Source organism: Eriocheir sinensis, chromosome 17 (genome assembly GCF_024679095.1).
Source record: "Eriocheir sinensis breed Jianghai 21 chromosome 17, ASM2467909v1, whole genome shotgun sequence".
Classification (NCBI taxonomy): domain Eukaryota; kingdom Metazoa; phylum Arthropoda; class Malacostraca; order Decapoda; family Varunidae; genus Eriocheir; species Eriocheir sinensis.
In genome coordinates this window covers 21,229,254-21,252,703 of record NC_066525.1, presented here as the reverse complement: position 1 = coordinate 21,252,703, position 23,450 = coordinate 21,229,254, and the positions used below count along the sequence as shown (strand labels likewise).

The window sequence follows — 23,450 nt, the reverse complement described above, 5'->3', positions numbered from 1 at the left end:
AAGTACCTCTTACCGATTGGTGCAAAAACCAGAGCTGACAGAATGTGAAAGGAGAAAAAAAAAAAGTTATTTTAGCTAAGAAATACAAGCAGTGGGACGATGTCAAGTGGTGCAGTGTGCTCTGGAGTAATGGGGCAGTGCCAGTACAGTGGAGCACTATGCCACACAGCCATAGATGTGACTCCGTGATTGGCCAGGTAACCCACCTGATTTGAATCCAATAAAAAATCTTTGGGCCAATTTAATTATAACGAAAATTACAAAAGGTATCGGTACTCACCTCGGTACGGTTACGTCATCGGTAACCCTCCTCCAGCCAGCGGTAATGAGAGCACGGCAGGAAATTGATCCTGCTACACTGCAAAGCCTCGCCAGTCCCCTTCCCACCCGTTTGATGAGTGCAGTGAGCGTAGTGGGATGCCTGCACGCTGCTAGGACGTGGAAAGTGATCAGTTTATACATTTTTTCACTATTACTTGTTTGTTTAAGTCTGCGGCAAGTCTTGCCACACTCACTTGCGCTGACTATTGTAGGTAGGTGTGCGCGTATGTATAGTATGTGTATATACGTAAAAACGTGTAGATGTAACAGTGAAAGTGAGTTATGCACCTACTTATCCTTCCTCTTCTCACCTGCCGACATCACCTGACTCACCTCCAGTCCAAATAACTGTAATCCACTTAATGCTCTCCTCTTCCTCCTCCTCTTCTTCCTAGTCCTCTTCTTCCTCCTCCTCCTCTTCCTCCTCTTCTTACTCCTTCTCGTCTTTCTCCTCTTTGGCCTCTTCGTCATTCTCTTATTCATTTTCCTACAGACTTCCCATTTCCTCCTCATCCTCTTCCTCCTCCTTCACAGCCTCCTGTAATTTCGCCTATATCTTCTTTTCCCTCTCCTTCTCCTTCCCTTCTTCCTGCTACTTTTACTCCTTTTCGTTTTCTTTCATCTCTGAAATATAATTTTTCTCTTCGTCATTCACATTCCTCTTCTTTAGACATTTTCTTATATCTATATTCAACATACTCCTCTCCCCATTTTATTCCCCAGTATTTATCTTGTTCTCGATCCTTTTCACTCCTTCTCCTCCTCCTCCTCCTCCTCCTCCTCCTCCTCCACCTCCTCCTCTCTCTATCTCCGCGCACTCTTTCCCTCCTCATGGCCTCGCATACCTGGCAGTGTAATATGTTTTTCTAACCTGTCGGAGCCACCTGGGAGGCCGTGAGCAGCCAGGTGTCAGGAGTCCACACCTATACACTCACACACCTCTACGCCCGCACCCCTGCACGCCCACACACTTGCACGCCCACACACACTCCAGGACAGGTGCAACTTGAGAGTCCTTTTGTTGGAGTTCACATACAATTTGATCCTCTTCACTATGCAGTTTAAAGGATCAAGTCGCAGTTCTCTCTCTCTCTCTCTCTCTCTCTCTCTCTCTCTCTCTCTCTCTCTCTCTCTCTCTCTCTCTCTCTCTCTCTCTCTCTCTCTCTCTCTCTCTCTCTCTCTCTCTCTCTCTCTCTCTCTCTCTCTCTCTCTCTCTCTCTCTTACTCCTTCGCACTTTTCTTCCTAATCTTTCTCTCTTCCCCTCCTTCACTTTCTTTTTCTCCTGAGTGCTTCTCAAGGAAGGGAAGAAAGGAGGGGGGAAAGAGGGATTAAAGCAGAAGAGGGAAGAGGGGAAAAAGGGAGGCAAAGGAGGATGAAGGAAGGAGGGAAGGAGAGAGAGAGAGAGATGGAGGAAGGGGCATGTATACCATGAGTGGGCTGCGTTCCTGAATATTACTTTCACACACACACACACACACACACACACACACACGCACTGCCCGGTAGCTTGCACGGCCCGGTAGCTCAGTGGATAGAGCGTCTGCCTCACAACCAGAAGGACCGGGGTTCGATTCCCCGACCGGGTGAAGATAAGTTGGGTTTATCTTCTTTCACGTGTAGCCCCTGTTCACCTAGCAGTGAGTAGGTACGCGACGTCAGGCAAGGAGTTGTGATCTCGTTGTCGCGGTGTGTTGTGTGTGAGTGGTCTCAGTCCTACCCAAAGACCGGTACTATGAGCTCTGTGCTCTTCCGTAAGGGAAAGGCTGGCTGTCTCGAGAGAGACAAGCAGCCCAAGAGGTGAATTACACACACGCACACACACACACACACACACACGCACTGCCCGGTAGCTTGTACGGCCCGGTAGCTCAGTGGATAGAGCGTCTGCCTCACAACCAGAATTACCGGGGTTCGATTCCCCGGACGGGTGAAGATAAGTTGGGTTTATCTTCTTTCACATGTAGCCCCTGTTCACCTATGCAGTGAGTAGGTACGCGACGCCAGGCAAGGAGTTGTGACCTCGTTGTCGCGGTGTGTTGTGTGTGAGTGGTCTCAGTCCTACCCAAAGACCGGTACTATGAGCTCTGTGCTCTTCCGTAGGAGAACGGCTGGCTGTCTCGAGACAAGCAGCCCAAGAGGTGAATTACACACACACACACACAGACACACACACACACAGCACAGGATTTGAGCGGTGACTGCTACACTACCCCTGCCCACGCCTTCCGCCCTCAGCTCTAGTCCACGGCGGGACGTGTGGGAAACGAGGCGAGGAGGACGTAGTGGTGCGGGAGTGTCTTTTTGTGTTGGTTGTTTGCGGTGGTGTGTTGGTGCGATTGCGTGTTGGTGCGGGTGTGTTGGTGTGGGTGTGTTGCGGGGCGTGAAGTGGAAAACTGTGCAGCTATCGTGTGTGTTGTCCCTTCTCCCTCATGCATGTGTAAAAATGTGTTGCTCATTCCTGCTCTCTTGATCACGCTACATGCAGACAGTCACACACACACACACACACACACACACACACACACACACACATACAGGCCGCTATTAGGCTAAGCCCGTGCTCCCCCGCGCGGGGAAGGAGCATTTTTGCCCTTTTGTCTTCGGACAAGGGCCCGTTTCCCCTAGTGATATTAGGGGATAAATCTTGGAGGAGGAGGTCAATAATGTAACCCTGACGGATATTGCATTTCTCTATCCGTGAACCAATTTGCGCTTAGAACACTCACTAACGGCATTTAAATTGGTGACCCTGCAGTGTTGCTATGGTTCAAGGTGGCTTATAAACCGGTGCCGTTTCAAGGGCACTCTCTCCCAGAGTGGTGGACCTAGGTCAGAGCATCTGAGCTATTCGTCTACCCTCTCCTCGGGGCAAAAAAGTCTCACCTCCAACAAGGGGTTCGTGAGATTGAGCCTCAGGCCAGGAGAAGCATTACGCATTAGGCGTAGTAGCCACCTCCAGCGTTCTCCCACGCCCTCCACGGCACCCTCTGTGCTCCCCCTCCCCCAGGCACCCTCAGTGCACCTTCAGGCACCTTCTGTGCGCTCACCCCCCCACCCCTCCTACTCCCTGCCCTCCCAGTGGTACGGCGACTGAGACACGCACACCGTGTGACACTGCGCAGACTCATTGAACACTCAAACACAGTGCGACACATTACTAAGACACGATGCCACACCACACTCAGTGTACACGCCAACACACGCCACACAGACTCAGAGAGACACGCAAACACAGTGTGACACCCCACTGGGAATACTAGCTGTCCCCTGGATTAACCACCGCCCTCTTGGATTATCCTACACCTGTAGATCCTTGTGTACAGTGCAGTGTCTATCAACAGTTCAGTGAAGCAAGTCCCCACCAACAGTTAGTGTCACAGTGTTACCTTGTAATCGTGCAGTGTTGTGTTACACTGCCTTCTTGAACTCTGGTTCACTCCCTGAGCCACTGAGGCCCCTAGCACGCGCCAGCGCCGACAGTACACGCAGTTCGTTCTACTCTCTCACGGACTGCCGAGGCTCCTGGCACATGTTAGCGCCCCTCACTCCTCACAACCTGCTGTGGTCCCCGGCACGCGCCAGCACCATTAACACGCAGTCGTTTGACGCTCTCACGGACTGCCGAGGCCCTTGGCACGCTGGCAGTTGGCGCCTTTAACACACGTAGTTCGTTCTACTCTCACGGACTGCCGATGCACCTGGCACGCTGGCAGCTAGCGCTTTCACACGCAGTTCCCTCGACGCTCTCACAGACTGCCGTGGCCCCTGGCCCGTTTTACGTCAGCGCCCTTGCCAATCTGCTCCACACCGTTCGATTTCACCATGCCTGACGACGACAACTATTCCTCTGCAACAGCGGTGTCATTCAGAGCACCACTCTTCTGCTCAGGACCCGTCTACGTGGTTCTCGATTTTGGAATGCGGCTTCAAGCCTTGCAGGATCTTTTAACCAGCCAACCACCCAACCCACGCAGCCCAACCCACGCAGACCAACTCACGCAGCCCAACTCTCGCTGCTGAACCCCTCGCTGCTCACCCCTAGCTGCTGAACTCTCTGCTCAACTCCTCGTTGCTCAACACCTAAGCTCAACTCACCGTAGCTGTCAGCACTGCGTTACTCACCTCAGCTCGACTCACCGTAGCTGTCCTCTACGCGCTACTCACCTTAGCTCGACTCACCGTAGCTGTCCTCACCGCGCAACTCAACTCGACTCACCGTAGCTGTCCTCTACGCGCTACTCACCTCAGCTCGACTCACCGTTGCTGTCCTCACTGCGCTACTCACCTCAGCTCGACTCACCGTAGCTGTCCTCACCGCGCAACACAACTCAACTCAGCGCAACGCAATGCATTTCAGCGCAACTCACCGCGCACCTCAACTCAACTTAACTCAGCGCAACTCACCGCGCAACTCAACACAGCGCAACTCACCGCGCAACGCAACTTATCGCTCTTTGGGGGGGTGGGGGGGGGTATCTGTAGCAGTCACCGCTCAAATCGCGTGCTCTCTTACCCGGTGACTTCTCAGAGAATGTGGTGCTACAGCACAGACTCTGTTACTCTGTTTTTGTCATTAGTGTTTTGATGTCCTTGTCGCCCTGTCTGTTGTGTCGCGTCTTCATTGTTAACTCGTTTATCATCTACTGTCTGTCCTCGTCCTGCTATACACTCCTTCTACATATTGCTCACCACACACACTAACACGTAAATGTTATTCACGCTAAACGACATTCACATACACGCATATACACACAAAACACGTCCCTTGTATGTCTTGTCCGTGTCAATGACCTCTGTGAATTTTTGTCAATAAAGTAACCCTGACGGATATCCGTGAACAAATTAGCGCTTAGAACACTCACTACCGCCAACAGAAGTGCAGGAGGCGTGGGTGAGAGAAGGGGAAGAGGAGGAGGAGGATTGATCAAAGATGTGGGCGTCGGAACTCTGAGTTGGCGATAATGGTGCCTTCGGGAGGAGGAGAAGGAAGAGGAGGAGGTAGTGTAGGATTTTAAGAACAAAGAGAAGGATGGCGTATAGGAGACGAAGGAGGAGGAAGAGGATAAGGGAGTGTAGGATGCAGGGAAAGAAGACGGAGTGTAGGAACCCAAGGGTATGCTCAAATCACCTCCCAACTCCTGTTTTCTTAAGAGCGTGACGTGAAGGATTCTGTTTCCATCCCTCGCAGCGACTGTTAACGATCCTGCTGGTGCTTCACTAGTCTGAGAGGCGTCCTGAAGGCCACTCGTACCCCTGATGGCGCTGGGGAGCACTAGACACGCCCCCAGGAGAACCCAGAGGCACCACGTTCTCGGCACGTCGCGCCCCAGCAGATGGTGAAGCCCCAGCAGGAGCAGCGGGAGGCCTGGTGTTCCTTGGGTGGACGTCTGGGCCCGGCTTGGCTGGGGGTCGTTTTGGAGCTCGGCTGGAGCCTCTTCTGGGGGAAAGGAACGGGGATCAAGGGCACGCAACGGTGGGGAAAGGAAGGATTATTGTTTCAAAGACCAAGAAAGAGGAGACTACATAGGGACATAAGATCATAAGAACATAAGGGGTCTGAAAGAAAGAGAACGAATGTGATCATAAGAAAGAGAACGATTAGTGAAAAGAGAACGAAGAATGAATAGTGAACCAAATACGTAGTTAAGAGACAAGCGAAAAAGGAGAAGAAAATTATCCTTATGTTATATTGATGTTTGGGAAGGAAGGATTTTATGGTATCCTGTTACCATGGCAAGATCTTATGCCACTATACAGTCACGCAAGGAAGATGAATAAAGTAGAAAGTTAGTAGTATTAGGTCACATGGAGAACTAAAGAGAGCTAGCGATGGAGATAGGAAAATGGAACGAAACACAAAGAAGGGAACATTATAAACGTAAGAGGAAGATGGAAATATAACATCAAATCAGACAGAGCAAAAATAAAGATAGGGGATTCAGAACACTGTACGGAAGAGTAGAAGCAGCACACACGAAAACAAGAACTCGAAGGAAGATGGGAGATAAAACACTAAAGACAGAGGACAATGCATGTAACGCAAAAGATATGTACGAAAGTAACAAAAAACAGATAAAAGGCAAAAAAGAAGGAAAAGGGAGTCATAAAATAGGAAGAGCAGAAGTAACATACAAAGATGATAACCCGAAGTAAGACGAGAGAGATAAAATCCTCATGGCGGAGAACAAAAGAGGATCAGGAGGGGTGGAAAACGCGAAAGTTAGTCAAACAAAGAGGATCCGAGGAACGAAGCGCCGAAGAGGAATAACCTAAAATGGATTTGGGAACGAGCCGTCTAAAAGGAATTGAATAAAAGGCGATTGAGGATACAACACGACCAGATGGGAAGGAATAAAAGGGATTAGAGGAATGGTATAACGAGGAGGAGGAGCACAAAGAAACACAAAGAAAGAACAAACAACAGCAGACCTGATGGTCCTGACTAGGCTGTTTGTGACAAGCTACACTAACTATATAATCAAAGGTGGAGGAGGAGGAGGAGGAGGAGTGCATTCAAAGGGGATTAAGGGAGGAACCCAGAGAGGAGAGGGACAAAATGGAAGAGTAATAACGAGGGAGAAAAAGGACAAGGGGGATAAAGAATCATGCGAATAGAATCAAAAGGAGGATTTTCATTGCGAGAGAAAAGAGAACAAGATTGGAATTTTCGTTGGAAAAAAACAAAAGAGAATCATCAGCAAAATGTAAGAAAGCAAAATAACGTAAAAAGTATCAGAACTTATATGATGAAGTAAGGAAAAGATAAAGAGGAAAAGAAAAAAAAATCAGCAAGAAATGTTGAGGGAAAAACAGCAACACGAAAACAGCTGATATCAGCGAAAGAGGGAATAAAAATACGAAATAACGAGATGAAAGGAGCCGCAAAAACAAAACAAAAAGAAGGGAATATGAGATCAAACCTAGAAAACAGAAGGAAAAGAAATGATAAAGGAAAACATAAGATAAAATAATTGGAAAAGACAACAGAAAAACACGAAAACAAGATATACAAAATATATACAAAAAAAAAAACGAATATAATCATTACTAACACACACACACACACACACACACACACACACACACACACACACACACACACACACACACACACACACACAGAGAAAGAAAGAGAGAGAGAGAGAGAGAGAATGCACCCTACTCCCTTTTACTTCATCTCACTCCCTCAAAGTCCTTCTTCTTACTCCTTTTTTTTCCTTTCACTTTTCCTTGTTTTTTTCTCTGTCGTCCTACACTATTTCCTTGCTCTATCTCTTCTCTGTCTCTCTCTCTCTCTCTCTCTCTCTCTCTCTCTCTCTCTCTCTCTCTCTCTCTCTCTCTCTCTCTCTCTCTCTCTCTCTCTCTCTCTCTCTCTCTCTCTCTCTCTCTCTCTCTCTCTCCCCCATCCCCCTCACACATGCACCATGCATCGTGGCAGCCAATAAGAGTTTGTTTGATGACTTAGAAACAGCTGTCCGTCGTATGGTGTCATTAAGGCCTGGTTGGTATCATTGAATTATTATTATTATTATTATTATTATTTTTATTTTTTATTTTTTTTATTATTATTACTGTTGCTTCGTTTATTTCGACATGATAACGCTGAACTAATATATAGCTATACTCCTGCTTTATTTGATTAGGGTATGAATATAAGCAAATGGCTTCTTTTTAGGCATGTTAGTTTGCTTGTTGATTATACAGTCGATTGTTGCTCGTGTTATTAGTATTGGTGTTAGAATTAAGTTTAGTATTGTCTAGTGGCAAGTGCAATTGGATGGATATTTGTTTTAGCTTTATTAGGTTTAGTAGCTGCTCATCTGACTGTTAAAATGTTGATGAGTTCGTTGTAAGTAAATGTTCGTGGTTTTAAGTCCTTTTATTACTACTATTACTGCCGCTCCGTTCATAGTGAGAGTTGATGGAATTTTGTGTCGTATCAGGTAGTTTTATTGAATTGGAATCCTAGGGAAGGCACTGACGGCTTGACATTGAATTCCACTTATGTACTTCCTAATGCTTCAACGTGTCTTTTAGGGGCAGTAGTTATTAGCGATGTCACGGTAATTCTGGCGAGGTTATCGTTAGCGAGCACCGCGCCGAGGAACAGAACCCGTAACAATGAACGTTTCGTATGTGGCCATATTTTTCGGGCCTTACATTTCCCTGAGATTATAACTGAAGGAATATTAAGCCGCTCTGCTGCCGCCCGTCGATGGAAAATGCCGCGGAACGAGGCGATCCGTTTCCACAAGTTGGGAGGTAGCTCGGCCCTCCTTTTCTGGCTCGAGTACCGGAGTCGCGCCGGGAACGACTCATTGGTAATAATGCAGAAAAAATTAACAGCAGCAGCAGGAGAAGCCACCGAATAACACAGGAAATACCGAATAAAGAGCCTCATCTATTCACACGGATCCATCAAGAGTGGCTAAAACAATCCCGTAAGGACGAACTACACAAAAAGTACTACAGGTAATTTGATGGCAGCATCACAAGAGGCCGGGAAATCACATAGGACCCTTACCCGATCTCATAAGCATAACGAAAGAGATAAATTAGAAGAAAACCCACACTGAGAGTACTATAGCGAATTTAAAGGCAATAGCACGAGAATCCTAAAACGTTACACAGAAATCAATAAATATCGAACCATGATCATGTATCGAGCTTCATCCATTCACACAACCAAAGCGGAAGGAGCAACAAATTACTCGTCAGGACCAACAACACTAAACGAAGGCTACTATTGCGACTTTGATGACAGTCGCAAGGAGATCCCAGAGCCCACAGGTAATGCCGAATACAGAATCTCTTCCATTCATGCGAACCCTTCGAAAAGGTTCCCCCCCAAAAAATAATCACAATGACCCGCTAAAAGTCAATCAGAGGATCCAACAAAAGCCACGCGGATAACCCTTTCAAAACCCCAAATACCTCACGGAGTCACTCAGGCCCGTATTCTCAGACGCTTTCGGCTCTTACAACAACAACAACAACAACAACAACAACAACAACAACAACAACAACAAAAAGAAAACCAAAGGTCACAGAGGAGGTGAGTCGGGTTCTCATGAGTGTTTATCAAGTTCATGGTGCAGAAGCCTTGTCAAACCATCACAAGGCTCATACAACTACCTGTGGATACACCCACAGCAACCTCAAGGAAAGCCTTGTCCATTGTAGGTGTGTAAGCCGCGAAAGGTTTGAGATTAGTCGGGTTCTCATAAGTGTTCTTCGCATTCATGGTGCAAAAGCCTCGTCAAGCTATCAGTAGGCACATGCATACCCGTGGAAGTACTAACACAACCCCTACGAAAGCTTTATCCTGTGTGAGTAAGCCCCGAAGTGTTTGAGAATATGGGTCGAAAAACTCTCCTCCATGCCTAATTTTCCGTCTGGCTTTCATCCGCGTCCTCTGTTGCCTGGAGGCTGATGCGTGGCAGGAGGACTCGGCTGTCACCTTTATGTTATAACGTTGAGGTGAATGTCCCTTGAAACCAATAAAAAATGTTGCACAAGAATAGCCTTACGAAACGATATATTTTTTTTTTTACAACAAAGGAGACAGCTCAAGGGCACACACAAAAAAATGAAACAATAATAAAAAAACAGTCCGCTACTCGCTGCTCCTAAAAAAAAGAATCAAAAGATGTGACCGAAAGAGAGGCCAATTTCGGGAGGAGAGGTGTCCTGATACCCTCCTCTAGAAAGAGTTCAAATCATAGGCAGGAGGAATTACAGATTAAGGAAGGCTGTTCCAGAGTTTACTAGCGTGAGGGATGAAAGAGTGAAGATGCTGGTTAAGTCTTGCATAAGGGGTTTGGACAGTATAGGGATGCGCATGAGTAGAAAGACGTGTGCAGCGTGGCCGCGGGAGGGGGGGAAGCATGCAGTTAGCAAGTTCAGAAGAGCAGTCAGCGTGAAAATAGCAATAGAAGAGAGACAGCGAGGCAACATCGCGACGGAATTTAAGAGGTAGAAGACTATCAGTAGGAGGAGGAGAGCTGATGAGACGAAGAGCCTTAGACTCCACTCTGTCCAGAAGAGCTGTTTGAGTGGAGCCCCCCCACACGTGAGATGCATACTCCATACGAGGGCGGACAAGGCCCCTGTGCATGGATAGCAACTGTGCGGGGGAGAAGAACTGGCGGAGACGATACAGAACACCCAACCTCGAGGAAGCTGATCTAGCTAGAGAGGAGATACGAAGTTTCCAGTTGAGATTTTGAGTTAAGGATAGACCGAGGATATCTGGTGTTGAAGAAGGTGACAGCTGAGTGTTGTCGAAGAAAAGGGGATAGGTGTTTGGAAGATTGTGTCGAGTTGATAAGTGGAGAAATTGCGTTTTTGAGGCACTGAATGACACAAGGTTCCTTCTACCCCAAACGGAAATGATAGCAAGGTCTGAGGTTAAGCGTTCTGCTGCCTCCAGTATGGAGTCGTGTACTTCCTGTTGGGATGGCCTTCTATTGAAAGAAGTTGAATAATGCAAAGTGGAGTCGTCGGCGTATGAGTGAACAGGACAGTTTGTATGGAAAGAAGATCATTGATGAATAACAGGAAGGGAGTGGGTGATGGGACAGAGCCCTGTGCAACACCACTGTTGATAGGTTTAGGGAAAGAACAGTGACCATCTACCACCGCAGAGATAGAACGGCCGGAAAGGAAACTGGAGATAAAGGAACAGAGAGAGGGATAGAATCCGAAAGAGGGCAGTTTAGAAACCAAAGACTTGTGGCAGACTCTATCGAAGGCTTTCGATATGTCTAGCGCAACTGAGAAAGTTTCACCGAAACGGCTAAGAGAGGATGACCAGGAGTCAGTTAAGAGAGCAAGAAGATCGCCAGTAGAGCGCCCCTTGCGGAACCCATACTGGCGATAAGATAGAAGGTTAGAAGTGGAAAGGTGCTTTTGAATCTTCCGGTTAAGGATTGATTCAAAACCTTTTGATAGACAGGAAAGTAAAGCTAAAGGGCGGTAGTTTGAGGGATTGGAGCGGTCACCCTTCTTAGGCACAGGCTGAACAAAGGCATACTTCCAGCAAGAAGGAAAGGTAGATGTTGATCGGCAGAGACGAAAGAGTTTGACCAGGCAGGGTGTCAGCACGGAAGCACAGTTTTTAAGGACAATAGGAGGCACTCCATCAGGTCCATAAGACTTCTGAGAGTTGAGGCCAAAGAGGGCATATAAAACATCATTATGAAGAATCTTAATAACAGGCATAAAGAAGTCAGACGGGGGATGAGTAGGAGGAATATGCCCAGAATCGTCCAGGGTGGAGTTCTTACAGAAAGTCTGAGCGAAGAGTTCAGCCTTAGAGATAGATGAGACGGCAGTGCTCCCGCCAAGGTTAAGGAGAGGTGGGATAGAGGAATAAGTGAAATTGGTGGAGATCTTTTTGGCTAGGTGCCAGAAGTCACGGGAAGAATTAGAAAGAGCAGTGTTGACATTTTCTGTTGATGAAAGAGGTTTTGGTAGGTCGGAGAATAGATTTGGCACGATTCCGGGCTGAAATGTAAAGTTCATGATTAGTAGTAGTGCGAAGGCTCTGGAACCTTTTGTGAGCTGCCTCTCTATCTTTAATAGCAAGAGAACATGCATGATTAAACCAAGGCGTTTCAGCATGAGGAGTAGAGAAAGAACGTGGAATGTATGCCTCCGTTCCAGAGACAATCACCTCTGTTATGCGCTGGGCACACACAGAGGGGTCTCCATCCTGGAAGCAGTAATCATTCCATGTGAAATTGGAAAAGTACATCCTCAGGTCGTCCCACCGAGCTGAGGCAAAATGCCAGAAGCATCGCCTCTTCGGTGGGTCCAGAGGATGAACAGGAGCGATAGGACAGGATACAGAACTAAGGTTGTGATCGGAGGAGCCCAACGGAGAGAACAGTTTGACAGAGTAAGCAGAAGGATTAGAGGTAAGGAAGAGGTCTAGAATGTTGGGCCTGTCTCCAAGACGGTCGGGAATGCGTGTAGGGTGTTGAACCAACTGCTCTAGATCGAGACACAGCTTTGCAAACCTATTAATATGTCCATTATTCGTTGTTGCTAAAATACAGTTATTAAAATAGAAAAAGATGGCCAATTCAAGTTAAAATCTAGACCTGCCTTGATTCTCGTTTCCTAAGTTTGTTAAAAGTCATTATGGCAAGTGTCCATGAGCAGCACGTCCTCTTCCTCATCACCACCATCAACATCTTCAAACCTCCCTCTTCAAAGCCCTCACATCATGCCATCATCACATCATCTTTAAGTTTAGCAGTACAGCCGAGTTCCTTCACAGGTCAGCAGTACAACAAAACAGACGGCCGCGTCGTAACCCAAGACACAACAGTTCTAAAATGGTCTTCCACTTCGTACAGTAGTTACGTTATCCCGAGTTTTTGGTCATTCTCTAACACCACCTTTCTTTGCCCCGTATTCTCAAACACTTTTGGCTCTCACAAGACATATTTTCAAAAAGGATTAGCCGGGGTCCTCTGAGTGATTTTTACTTTCACAGCACAGAAGCCTTGTCAAACTATCACAATACTATACTTAGCGGTAAGCTTGGCCCAGGGCTCGACTAACGCCTGGGGTTAGATAGTCCCCCCCCCCCCTCCGCGGATAGACGCGAGGAGTGGGCCCCAGGGGAATTCTTGCGAAGGTGACAAGTGCAGCGCCGCGCGTTGCTGCCGACCCTGTGTGTAATTCACCACCACGGCCTGATCACGTATTGAACTCGTTATCGCCACCAGGTACCCTCACGACATGAGCAAGTGCTCTTTATCGTCGACCTCTGGGTACTGCCAGGACCTCACACACCACACACCCCATCCCCCTTGCTCAAGGGGGGACAGTAACCACTCCTAGTACACGGAAAGAATCCGGCCTGAGTGGGCTCGAACCGCCGCCCTGTCAGATCGTGAAGCCTGGCAGCACAGCGCTCTGACCAGTTGCGCCACGGAGTGTGTTTGTGTGTGTGTGTGTGTGTGTGTGTGTGTGTGTGTGTGTGTGTGTGTGTGTGTGTGTCGGGTTTAGATGTTCGTCCCCCTAGGCTGGAAATAATGGTAATGTAGTCTGATAATCTCTCTCTCTCTCTTTCTCTCTCTCTCTCTCTCTGGCTATCTATATCTATCTACCTATCACACACACACACACACACACACACACACACACACACACACACACACACCTTGTCCACCCCTCCTCCTCTATAACCCCCTCCCTTCCCCCCTTACCCCTGCCACCCCCTCATCCCTTCTCCCCTCCCCCCCCACCGTCAAGCATGTGGACGGACACCGAGGCGGGCGTGGCGTGCACGGGCGCGCACGTGTAGTTCCCGGCGTCCCTCCAGGTGGCGTGGGTGAGCAGGAGCCAGCTGGTGCCCGAGTTCTTGTCCGTCACCAGCTGCACGCCGCCCCGACCCCCGGCGTTGATCTCCACCAGCTCCTCTTTGGCTGCGGGGAGGAGAGAGATGGAGGTGACGGTGTCTGGTTTGTAGAGGAGGAAATAGGAAGAGATATTGACGGTGGTTTGTACGTACATAAGAAAAGAGAAGTCGTAACTGAGAGGAGGAGAGAAAATTTGCAAATGATTGTGATTTGGCTGTAGGGAAAAAAATAGGATCTGTAATTGATGGTAATTTGTCTGTGGAGGATATAATAATTATGAGTTGTAATTGATCGTGCTTTCATCGCTGAACAAAGGGAGAATGAGAGGAACAAAGTGTGATTAATCTCCACTGTCTTCTTGTTTGTGTGACCCCGAGTCGTTAAGGAGAAAGAATAAGAGGAGGAGAACGTCGATAAAGATGAGGAATGGGAAGAACGTGTAATTGCTGGTGTTGAAAAGAGATGGCTTTGATGCTTTTAAAAGAGGAAAAAATGGAGGGTAATGATGATGGGCAATAGTAGAATAGTAGAATAGTAGAATAGTAGAAAAAAAAGTTTAATTGATTGCATAAGAAATATGAGTGTAGATATACAGGAAAGCCATGATGAAGAAAAGGTAAAAAAGAAGTGAAAGGAAATAGCACAGTTTTCTTTCTACCATTTTGGGGGGTTGGACAAGTAGGAGGACGTATTACATAAGATAAACGAATGACTCATTGATTTAACGAACACTCAAGTGGCCAAGACAGGTAATTAAGTAACTAGCCAGGTGCATAGGCAGACTGCATACCGTAGACACACAGCACAGCCTAAACGTGATCAAATTGCTTCAGCCAGTAAGCTCCGCCTCAAGCCACAACATTTTCATATCATTGATCACCCAAAGCAAGCTACGCTACCTCATCGTAGAATATGGAGAAAAAAGCGAGAAAAAGGAGTAAGAAGAAGAGGGAAGATTAGGAGTAAGAGAAAGAGGATGACTAGAAAAAAGGTGAGGAGAAAGGGAAAGAAGAAGAGGAGAAAAAATAAGATAAATAATAAGCTTGAAAATGAAGATGAGATATCGGTTGAGGAGAGGGAGAGAAAAGAAGAAAGAAGATGGGAAAAAGGAGAGAATGTAAAAGGGAGAAAGAAGATGAGTATAAAGTTACCCTCCACTTTCTCTTTCTTAACTGCTGAAGGAAGAAAGTCGAATAAATATTTGGATCAGAAGAATAAGATTGAACTCTATGTGAAGAAGGATCAGGAGAAAGAAGGAGATAAGGAAGAGTAGAATGAGTAATAGTTTCGATCATGGCTATTGACTTCCACTATCTCTGTCCTTCGTTTAAGGGATTGGAGGAATATGTTGAAAGATTTCAGGGGATTGCGAAAGTTCTGATGCATTGAGGAGGATCAGGAGGAGGAGGAATACATAGGAAGAACAGACACCAGAAGGCCTGGCGGCCTGTGACGAGGGTGTATGTCTACTACCGCTACTACTAGTAGTCTACGTGTGATAGAACAGGATAGAATAGATGAAGGAGGAGGAGGAGGAGAAGTTAATTTCTTAAAGCGTATGGCGAACAAGATTTACCCACAACCAAGGAATGCTGCTTGGGATATTAGAAAGCTAGTGGATGGAAAATAAACCAAGCCCAACGTGTTAACTAAGAACATCGGTTCGAACCCCTCTCTGAACACCTCTTCCACTACCGGCAAGTCCCCCTAAGCACTTTCCACTTCCAGTATTACCAGGCGTCACTCAAAGGATGGAAACACGAAATAATATTAAGGTGTTTAAATTCCCCTTATTAGTCCATCCTTGTTCTCCTCCTAACACAGTTTTCACACCTAGTGACTTCATCTTCCACCTAATAAGCCTCCTTCTAAAGAGTCTTATGTTTATCATTACTGCGCCTCGTTAAGAGAAAGTAACACTAATACTTAAACCAAAAAATATTACTCTTGGAAAAATAATATTAATACTACTAATAATAAAAATTAACTTGAAAAAATACTAGTGATAAAATACTAATGATAAATATTAATACGAAATACTAACATTCTGAGATACCAAAAAATACTTAAAATCACTTTTCTCTCGTCGTCTCTAAATACTCGACAACGACCACGGTAAGAGTTACTCTGCCTGAGTTCCCCCTCGCGGTGCACCTTTACCCTCTGAACACTCTCTTCACACCTCGCAGCTTAGGCCATCTTCAAAGTTTCCTTCTCAGAAATCTAGTTTCCATTATTGCTGAGGTCGTGAAGAAAAGTTGCTGAATAGACGACAAAGACCATAACACAAGCTCGAATTTCTCTCCTGACACCATGGAGGTATATATACCTCCATGCCTGAAAAAAGTTATATCTAAACACTCTTATGCCCGTTATCATTGCGCTCGTAGAACAAATGCTGAATAAACGACAGACTGTGATTCAAGTTCATATTCTCTTTCTTCTACTTTTTCCACGTTTTCAACACCCTTCTTTTACATCCAGTGACCTCAAACCACCAGGAAAGTTATCTATAAACATTCTTATACCCGTTATCATTGCGCTTGTGATGAACAAAGTTGCTAAAGATGCGACAAAGGATACGGTGTTAATAAATAGCTACAGGATGCAACAACAACAACAAAAAAAAAGACTTTTCATACCAAGCCTTTTTATCTGAACACATTTTTTTCTATAGTTTTAATGTTGCTGCAAAATCCTACAGGGCGCAATGAAAAAAAAGTATATAATAGTTACCGAGGTTCGACAGCTTTTTTTTCACTCGCTATTTCTCCCATCACTACCCCCAGAAAGCTATTGAATACAAAAACAATGAATACAACAACAGCTTGTTGGTTCAGATTCCCCTCCTAGCACTTCCTTTGACCTCTTAGCACCTCCATTCCCTCTTAGCGTCCTCTATCGTTACCACCCCAACAAAGCCACTCAATGCAAAGTAACAACGCATACCATAACAGCTCATTGGTTCAGATTCCCCTCCTATCACCTCCTTTCCTTCCTAGCACCTCCTTGCCCTTCTTTAACTGCCTCCTACCACACCAAACTGCCTTCCATCCCCTACTATATTTCTGTTAGAACTGAGGCTCTTAAGGAAATTAAGCTGAACACAAAGATTATAGCATTGGAGGTTCGGTTCGAATTCCTCTTCCTAACTCCTCTTGTTCCCTTTCTGTAAACACTTGATTTTTCTTGTTATTACGCCCCGTTGTAAAAACACGTAAATACAGTTAAAATAATAAAGACGTCTCCATAAAAAGGCTCGAATCTCCCGCCCGTGAACACTCTATAACTTTTATTATTACGCTCTGCTGTTAAAAGAAAAATGTGAATAAGGTAAAATACTAAAAACTACAAATGGATTCGAGTTTCACCCCTAATACTCTCTTTTCACACCTGAGGCTCCCAAAACAACACTAACTCCCCCAAGAACTCTTCTCTGTATTCCCTCTTCACTTTATCATTACCCACTACTAAGAATATTGTACTTCAATATACAGCAATATACTACAAAGAGGTTCGAATCTCCCTCCCAACACACCAGTCGCCCCCAAACCAGCACCACACCGGCCGTGAATACTTTATTTCCATTATCGGGGCGTCGCGGAAAGAGTGTCGGCGGTACATTGTGGGGATGGGCCTCGAGGGCACGGGTGGAGGGCCAACCCGCGCCCCGGAACGGCCTCTGCGGGCGCGTGGCTCACAGGGGCAGCGCCGAGGCATAAAGAGCGCTCCTGACTGCTGAGAACTCCTCGTTATGGGGCTTTTTCTCTTATGTAACGACTTGTGAGGGTGTAAGGAAGGAGGAAGGAAGTGTGTGGCTGGGTTGGTGGGATGTGTTGGTGTGTGTGTGTGTGGGTGGGTGGGTGGGTGTGAGTGTCTATGTATATATGTGTGTGTGTGTGTGTGTGTGTGTGTGTGTGTGTGTGAAGGGGATACGTGTATGGGTGTGTGGGGGCATGTTTTTATGTTTGTGTGTTGTTATGTAGTAGTTGTTATGGCAAGGATCCTGTGTTGTTACTGCTTCCTTGAATAATGATCAAAGTTTACTGTCTTAATTTAAATGCTTTTTAGATTTCTTTGGTTTTGTGTGTCATGGGTCATATTACTGTTATTATCATTGTTATTGTTGTTGTTGGAGGAATGAAGAAAGAGAAGATGAAGATAGGGAGAGTAAGAGAAACTACAGTGGCACATAATGATAAAGAGAAAGAAGGATAAAATAGGGGAAGGAAAACACAGGGAAGGAGAGAAAGGAGGGAGGGGAGAGAAAGGGGGGGGGGGGAGTAAGAGTGTGAGAAACTGTTAAGAATTAATTTGATCCCCTATGAAATGTGTCCAGAAAAGGTAGGGTCAAGGAGGGAGTTTGCTGGTGTTTTATGTAATTATTCTCTCTCTCTCTCTCTCTCTCTCTCTCTCTCTCTCTCTCTCTCTCTCTCTCTCTCTCTCTCTCTCTCTCTCTCTCTCTCTCTCTCTCTCTCTCTCTCTCTCTCTCTCTCTCTCTCTCTCTCTCTCTCTCTCTCTCTCTCTCTCTCTCCCCCCCCCCCTCCATCTTCTCAGCCTGTGGAGAGAAGACGTGGATGAGAGGGAGAGGAAAGAAAGGAGAATGGTATTAGGAAATGTTTTATGGAAGGAGGAAGAGAGGACGCGGAGGAAATGGAGGGAAAAGTGCAGGAGAGAAAAACGCGAGAGATAAGAGAGAGAAAAGAAAATGTTTGCCTGTGGAGACTGAGATTCCGATGAAGTGAAGAACGAAAGAATAGGAAAAAAGGAGAGGAATAAGAGGCAAGGAAAAAAAGAACGGGTAAGAATATTAGAAAAGAGAGAAGGATTATTAATGTTGTAAAAATATGTAAAAATAGACAAATTAAGAAACGAGAGAGAGAGAGAGAGAGAGAGAGAGAGAGAGAGAGAGAGAGAGAGAGAGAGAGAGAGAGAATCCGCAAAATCAAAAGCTTTGTTTGACAAAGAAAAAGAAAGAAAAAAAAAAAACAAGAGCAAAGCATTCAATCTTGCAGAGTGAACAACAACAACAACAACAACAACAACAAAGTAACAAAAAGGGAACACACTTTAAAACAAAACACACAACCCTTTTTCTCTCCCTTCCTTCCTTCCTTCCTTTCTTCCTCCACATTCGTCCAGCTCCACTCACTCCCCTCCACCACAAACCCTTTTCACCCCTCCTTTCTCTCCCCTTCCACACATTTTGTCATTTATCTGCAATTTGTACTTCTGCTTTTTCTCTTTCGTTATTTGTCTTTCTTCTGTTTTGTTTCTCTTTCATTCGTTTTGTTCTTCATCTTTCTTTCTCCCTCTCTTTCTCTTCTTTATAATCTTTCTCCTCCTCACCTTTCTTTCCTCCCCTGCATCCATTCTCCCCTTTTAGCCTTCCTAGCATCACTTTTCCCTTCCTCCCCTTCCCATCCTTTATCCCCTTATCTCTTCCTTCCTCTTTTCCCCTCTTCCCTATCCCTTTCATAATTTTCACATCTCTTTTCCCCTCCTCTCGTACCCATCATCTTTTCCTTATCTTTCTCCCTTCCATCTCCCCTCTCCCGCTGTGTACTCACGTGGGTCGCGGGGCAGCACGTGGTACCAGGTGACGGGCGCTCCCCTGATGGCGCCCTTCACCACGCACGTGATGTTGATGTCACTGCCCGCCTTCATGAAGATCTCCCTCGAGCCGGTGATGCGCGCGCTGGGGACTGGGGGGGAGAGGGGGGAAGGAGTTAGATTAGGGGTGACAGGTGTGGGGTGTAAGAGGTAGTGTGTGTAAGGGGTGTAAAGGGGTGTGGTGGAGAGGAGGGGGGAGGGGTATTGAGTAGAGGACTTGAAAAATGATAAAATCTCAGGTCCTTTGCTCTACGGTTCACACTGGCAGAATAACCAATTACGTAATGAATCTTATAACATGGTTAGTAGCTTCATTCTGCCCAAATATATACAAATCAATCATGTTATATGTACACGTCTTTAATGGTATTTGTCATTCCTGTGGCAATCATTGTCAAATGTTCTTTGCAAATTGGCGTTGAAAAATAGTTGTCACCATCTGGCCAAGGAAGTTATGAACAAAAAAAAAAAAAAAAAAAAAAAAAAAATCAGAGTAAAAGGCATCAAAACGCCGGCTGCGAGCAGGCCAGTTGTAGGTTAAGATATAGGGAAAAAAGGGAGGAGAAGGAGGAGGAGGAGTTAAGGACAAAAATTGATAGGAGGGAGAGAAAGTTTGGTGAATCTGTAGGACGCTTATGGGAAGGAAAATATAGAGAAAGACGAAAAGAAAACGGAAATAATATGGAGATGGTGAAAGACAAGTGGATGAGAAACAAAGAATTCTTGTGAACAATGAAGAAGAGAACGAGAAGAAAGATAAAATGAAAAAAAAAATGAAAATGTTGTGTCGTAGTATAAAGAGAAATCAGTAAACATGAAGGGAAAAGAGAAAGAAGGACTGTAAAGGTGACACAGAGTAAGGAAAAAATGGAAAAATGGAAGGAAGGAGTTAGAAAAAAAGTTCAGAAGACGTTGAAAAATAGACGGTAAAAGAAATGGAAATTGAAAGCACAGAAGGAGGAGGAAGAAGAAGAAGCAAGACAAGAGAAAACAGGAAAGAATTAAGGAAGAAAATAAGAGAAACATAACCAGGAGGGGAAGAAGACGAGAAGGAAAGGCAGAGAAAGACAAGCGAGGCGAAGGTGTGCGACAGAAAGTGGAGTACAAGGAAAAAAGGGGAAGATGGAAGAGAGAAGTGGAGGAAAGGTCAGTAAAGGAGGGGAAAGGAAGAATATTCGAGGAAGAAGGAGTGTTGTTGAGGGCAACGTGAATAGGGAGAGGAAGAAGAAGAAACTAGGGAGAAGAGAGACAGGGAAAAAAGGCGTTGATCGATGATGGAAAGGGTGAAGGAGAAGAAAGATTAAGAGGAGAGATCAGAGAAAGTAGATTTTAAATGTCAGAAGAAGAAAGGAGGAGGAAGAATAGAGATGTAAGGAAGAGAAAGGGATAATAAAAGAAAAGAGAAAGAAGAGGACTCTCTCTCTCTCTCTCTCTCTCTCTCTCTCTCTCTCTCTCTCTCTCTCTCTCTCTCTCTCTCTCTCGTCGCTTTTCTTTCTCAGCTCTTTTTTTTAATTCCTTGGCTTCTTGATTCATTTTATTTATTCATTTTTCGTTTTACTCTTTCCCTCGTTTATTCCCTCTTTTTTATATCCGTGGTTCTTCTTTTATCTTTCGTTCCTTGCTTTTATTATTATTTTTTTTGTTTTTATTCCTTCCAAGTCTTGTATTTCTAGTTCTTTCTCTTATTTTTCTCATTCTTCTTTCTTTTTCTTCCTGACCTAATGTTTCCTTTACCTTCCCTTCCTTCTTTTTCTTTTCATCTTTTCATTTTCATTCCTTTATTTTTTTCTTTCCCATTCCTCTTGCCTATTTTTCTTTCCCGTCTCTTCGTTGAACAACATTCCTTTCATCGCCTCTCACTACCTCCACACACGTCTCTTTACTTCCCACCTTTTCACACTACAACTTTTCTTCCATTTATCTTTCTCTTCCCTCACTGGTCTTAATCCTTTTGAAATGCCAGAATTTACTCTTTACAATACCCCAACACGACCTCTGCCTGTAACGAAACACACGAGAAATTAATCCAGTAAAGGAAAGGTTTTGCCGGCGCCGGGGATCGAACCCGTGATTAGCAAGACGGGAGAGCCACTCCTTAACCAGTTGGCCAAAGAGGTACCCCACTGGCAGAGTGAGTTGTGGGAGGCTCGCCCATCAGGTTCGTCGCCGCAATACACTTTCCTTTTCCCTTGTTTATCTCTAAGCCTTCTGTGAGGTCAAGTCCTTTCATCATGCCCTTTCATCTCCCCGCCGCCTCACCACACACACAGTCGTTAGTCTTTATTTTTTTACCATTTTTTTACTTATTTTTTCTTCGTGATATTCCCCCCGTGGTTGATTTTTCGAGAAAGTTGTTACCGGAAGACAATGGTAGCTACATCCTGTTACTTAACTTTCTCCTCCTCCTCCTCCATCACCTAATCCTCCTCCTCCTCCTCCTCCTCCTCCTCCTCCTCCTCCTCCTCCTCCTCCTCCTCCTCCTCCCTCATTTCCCGTCTGCATCACACCGTCTCATCCTCTTTACCCTCAGTCATCCATATACATTCATCCCATGCTAGCACACACACACACACACACACACACACACACACACACACACACACACACACACCAAGTAACCTCACTCCTCTTTCCTCCACTCACTCACACTAATATCACACCAAACTCCCACACACACTCCAACAAACCTCCTCACACTTCACCGCCAGCAACTCTCAACCCTAACCTACACACGCGGACAAAGGCTCACGTTGCTGCCTTCCCCTCACACCTTCCCCTAACGCCCTCTCCCTGCCTACCTGAAAGACAGAAGCCATCGTCTATCCTTCCCACTCCACGCACGCCTCTTCCACCCTGCCCCGTCCTGCTCCCTAATTCCTCACCCTCACGCCACACCAACACCATCACGACACACTCAGACACACGCACCTCCATCTTATTAATTATCATATATATCTGCATCTCACGCTGCACTGTTACTTGGTTCATTAATTTTGTTGATTAGTTTGTTTGTTAGTTTATAGGTTAGTTAGTTGGCTGGTTGGTTAGTTAAATGTTAGGTCATTGGTAGTCAGCTAATCAGTAAGGTACGTGTTTAGTTTGTTAGTTAATTAGTTAGGCTTACTTGCTTTAAAATGAAACATGTTAGAATTTGATATAAAGCTTAAGCAAATGTTAACTTACAGATTGGCAACAAAATTCACAATACGCAGACTATTACAGACGAGTACGATTACACGACCATTCACTCAAGTAACACACACACACACCGTACCCTCTCCTCCTCCTCCTCCAACACACCCTCACAACCTGTACCCACCCTTCCCCCGCCCCTAATACACCCTCACCCCCTGTACCCACCCTTCCCCCACCAACACACCCTCACAACCTGTACCCACCCTTCCCCCGCCCCTAATACACCCTCACACCCTGTACCCACCCTTCCTCCACCAACACACCCTCACACCCTGTACCCACCCTTCCCCCGCCCTAAACACACCCTCACACCCTGTACTCACCCTTCCCCCACCTATAACACACCCATAAGATCCTAAGACCATAGGGAGACTGCAAGAGGCTGAGTGGCCTACACTGCTACACAGGGCAGCTCCAGAATCCCCCCCACTACTCACAATGGGTGACCTCCTTCTTCCATTACACCCACATCTCTCTACCCATCCCTACCCATACCCTTACCCTTCTCCCCCCCTCCCCCCACAGCCCCTCTCCACTCACCCACAACGCTGAGCCTGAAGCGGCGGAATATCTTGGGCTGCGTGGACACCTGGCACTCGTAGAGGCCGGAGTCGGTGGTGGCGGGCCGGTCCACCTCCAGGCTCCAGAAGGGCGAGCCGGGCAGGTGCAGCACGCGGAACCTTGTGTCCGTCGTGTACGTGAAGTTACCTGTGGTCAGCACGTGCAGGTCCTGGCGCCTGATCCACGACACCTGGGGACGGAAAAAAAAAAAAAAAGATTCTTGTAGTGCGGGAGAATTATGTGTTTTTTTATTTGTTTTTGTAATGGTTGATGAGGTGCCGGGTTTTAATTAAGGGATAAAATTAATAGAGGAATATCAGGTACTTTTGCCTGATTCGTGACACCTGGGAAGGAAGAATACCTGGTTGTGTGTACGAGGGGAA

General features: G+C 46.0%; 1 protein-coding gene across 1 annotated transcript; it reads right to left on the bottom strand.

Annotated features, from left to right (window-relative positions):
* Positions 1-5,539: 5,539 nt before the first annotated feature.
* On the bottom strand, positions 5,540-23,246 carry LOC127000130 (uncharacterized). The gene is made up of 4 exons (XM_050863549.1): positions 23,047-23,246; positions 19,269-19,403; positions 13,585-13,764; positions 5,540-5,754 (listed from the first exon to the last, which is right to left on the bottom strand). Exons 2-4 carry the CDS (start codon positions 19,363-19,365, stop codon positions 5,540-5,542), a joined length of 492 nt encoding a protein of 163 aa, XP_050719506.1. The 5' UTR covers positions 19,366-19,403; positions 23,047-23,246.
* Positions 23,247-23,450: the final 204 nt, after the last annotated feature.

Coding starts and splice junctions, on each gene's coding strand:
- LOC127000130 (XM_050863549.1), bottom strand. CDS start 19,365: ATGAAGGCGGGCAGTGACATCAACATCACGTGCGTGGTGAAGGGCGCC. Junction 13,765..19,268: donor CGTGCTGCCCCGCGACCCAC/GTGAGTACACAG, acceptor TCCTCCCCGCAG/CCAAAGAGGAGCTGGTGGAG. Junction 5,755..13,584: donor GTCCGTCCACATGCTTGACG/GTGGGGGGGGAG, acceptor CCCCCAGAAGAG/GCTCCAGCCGAGCTCCAAAA.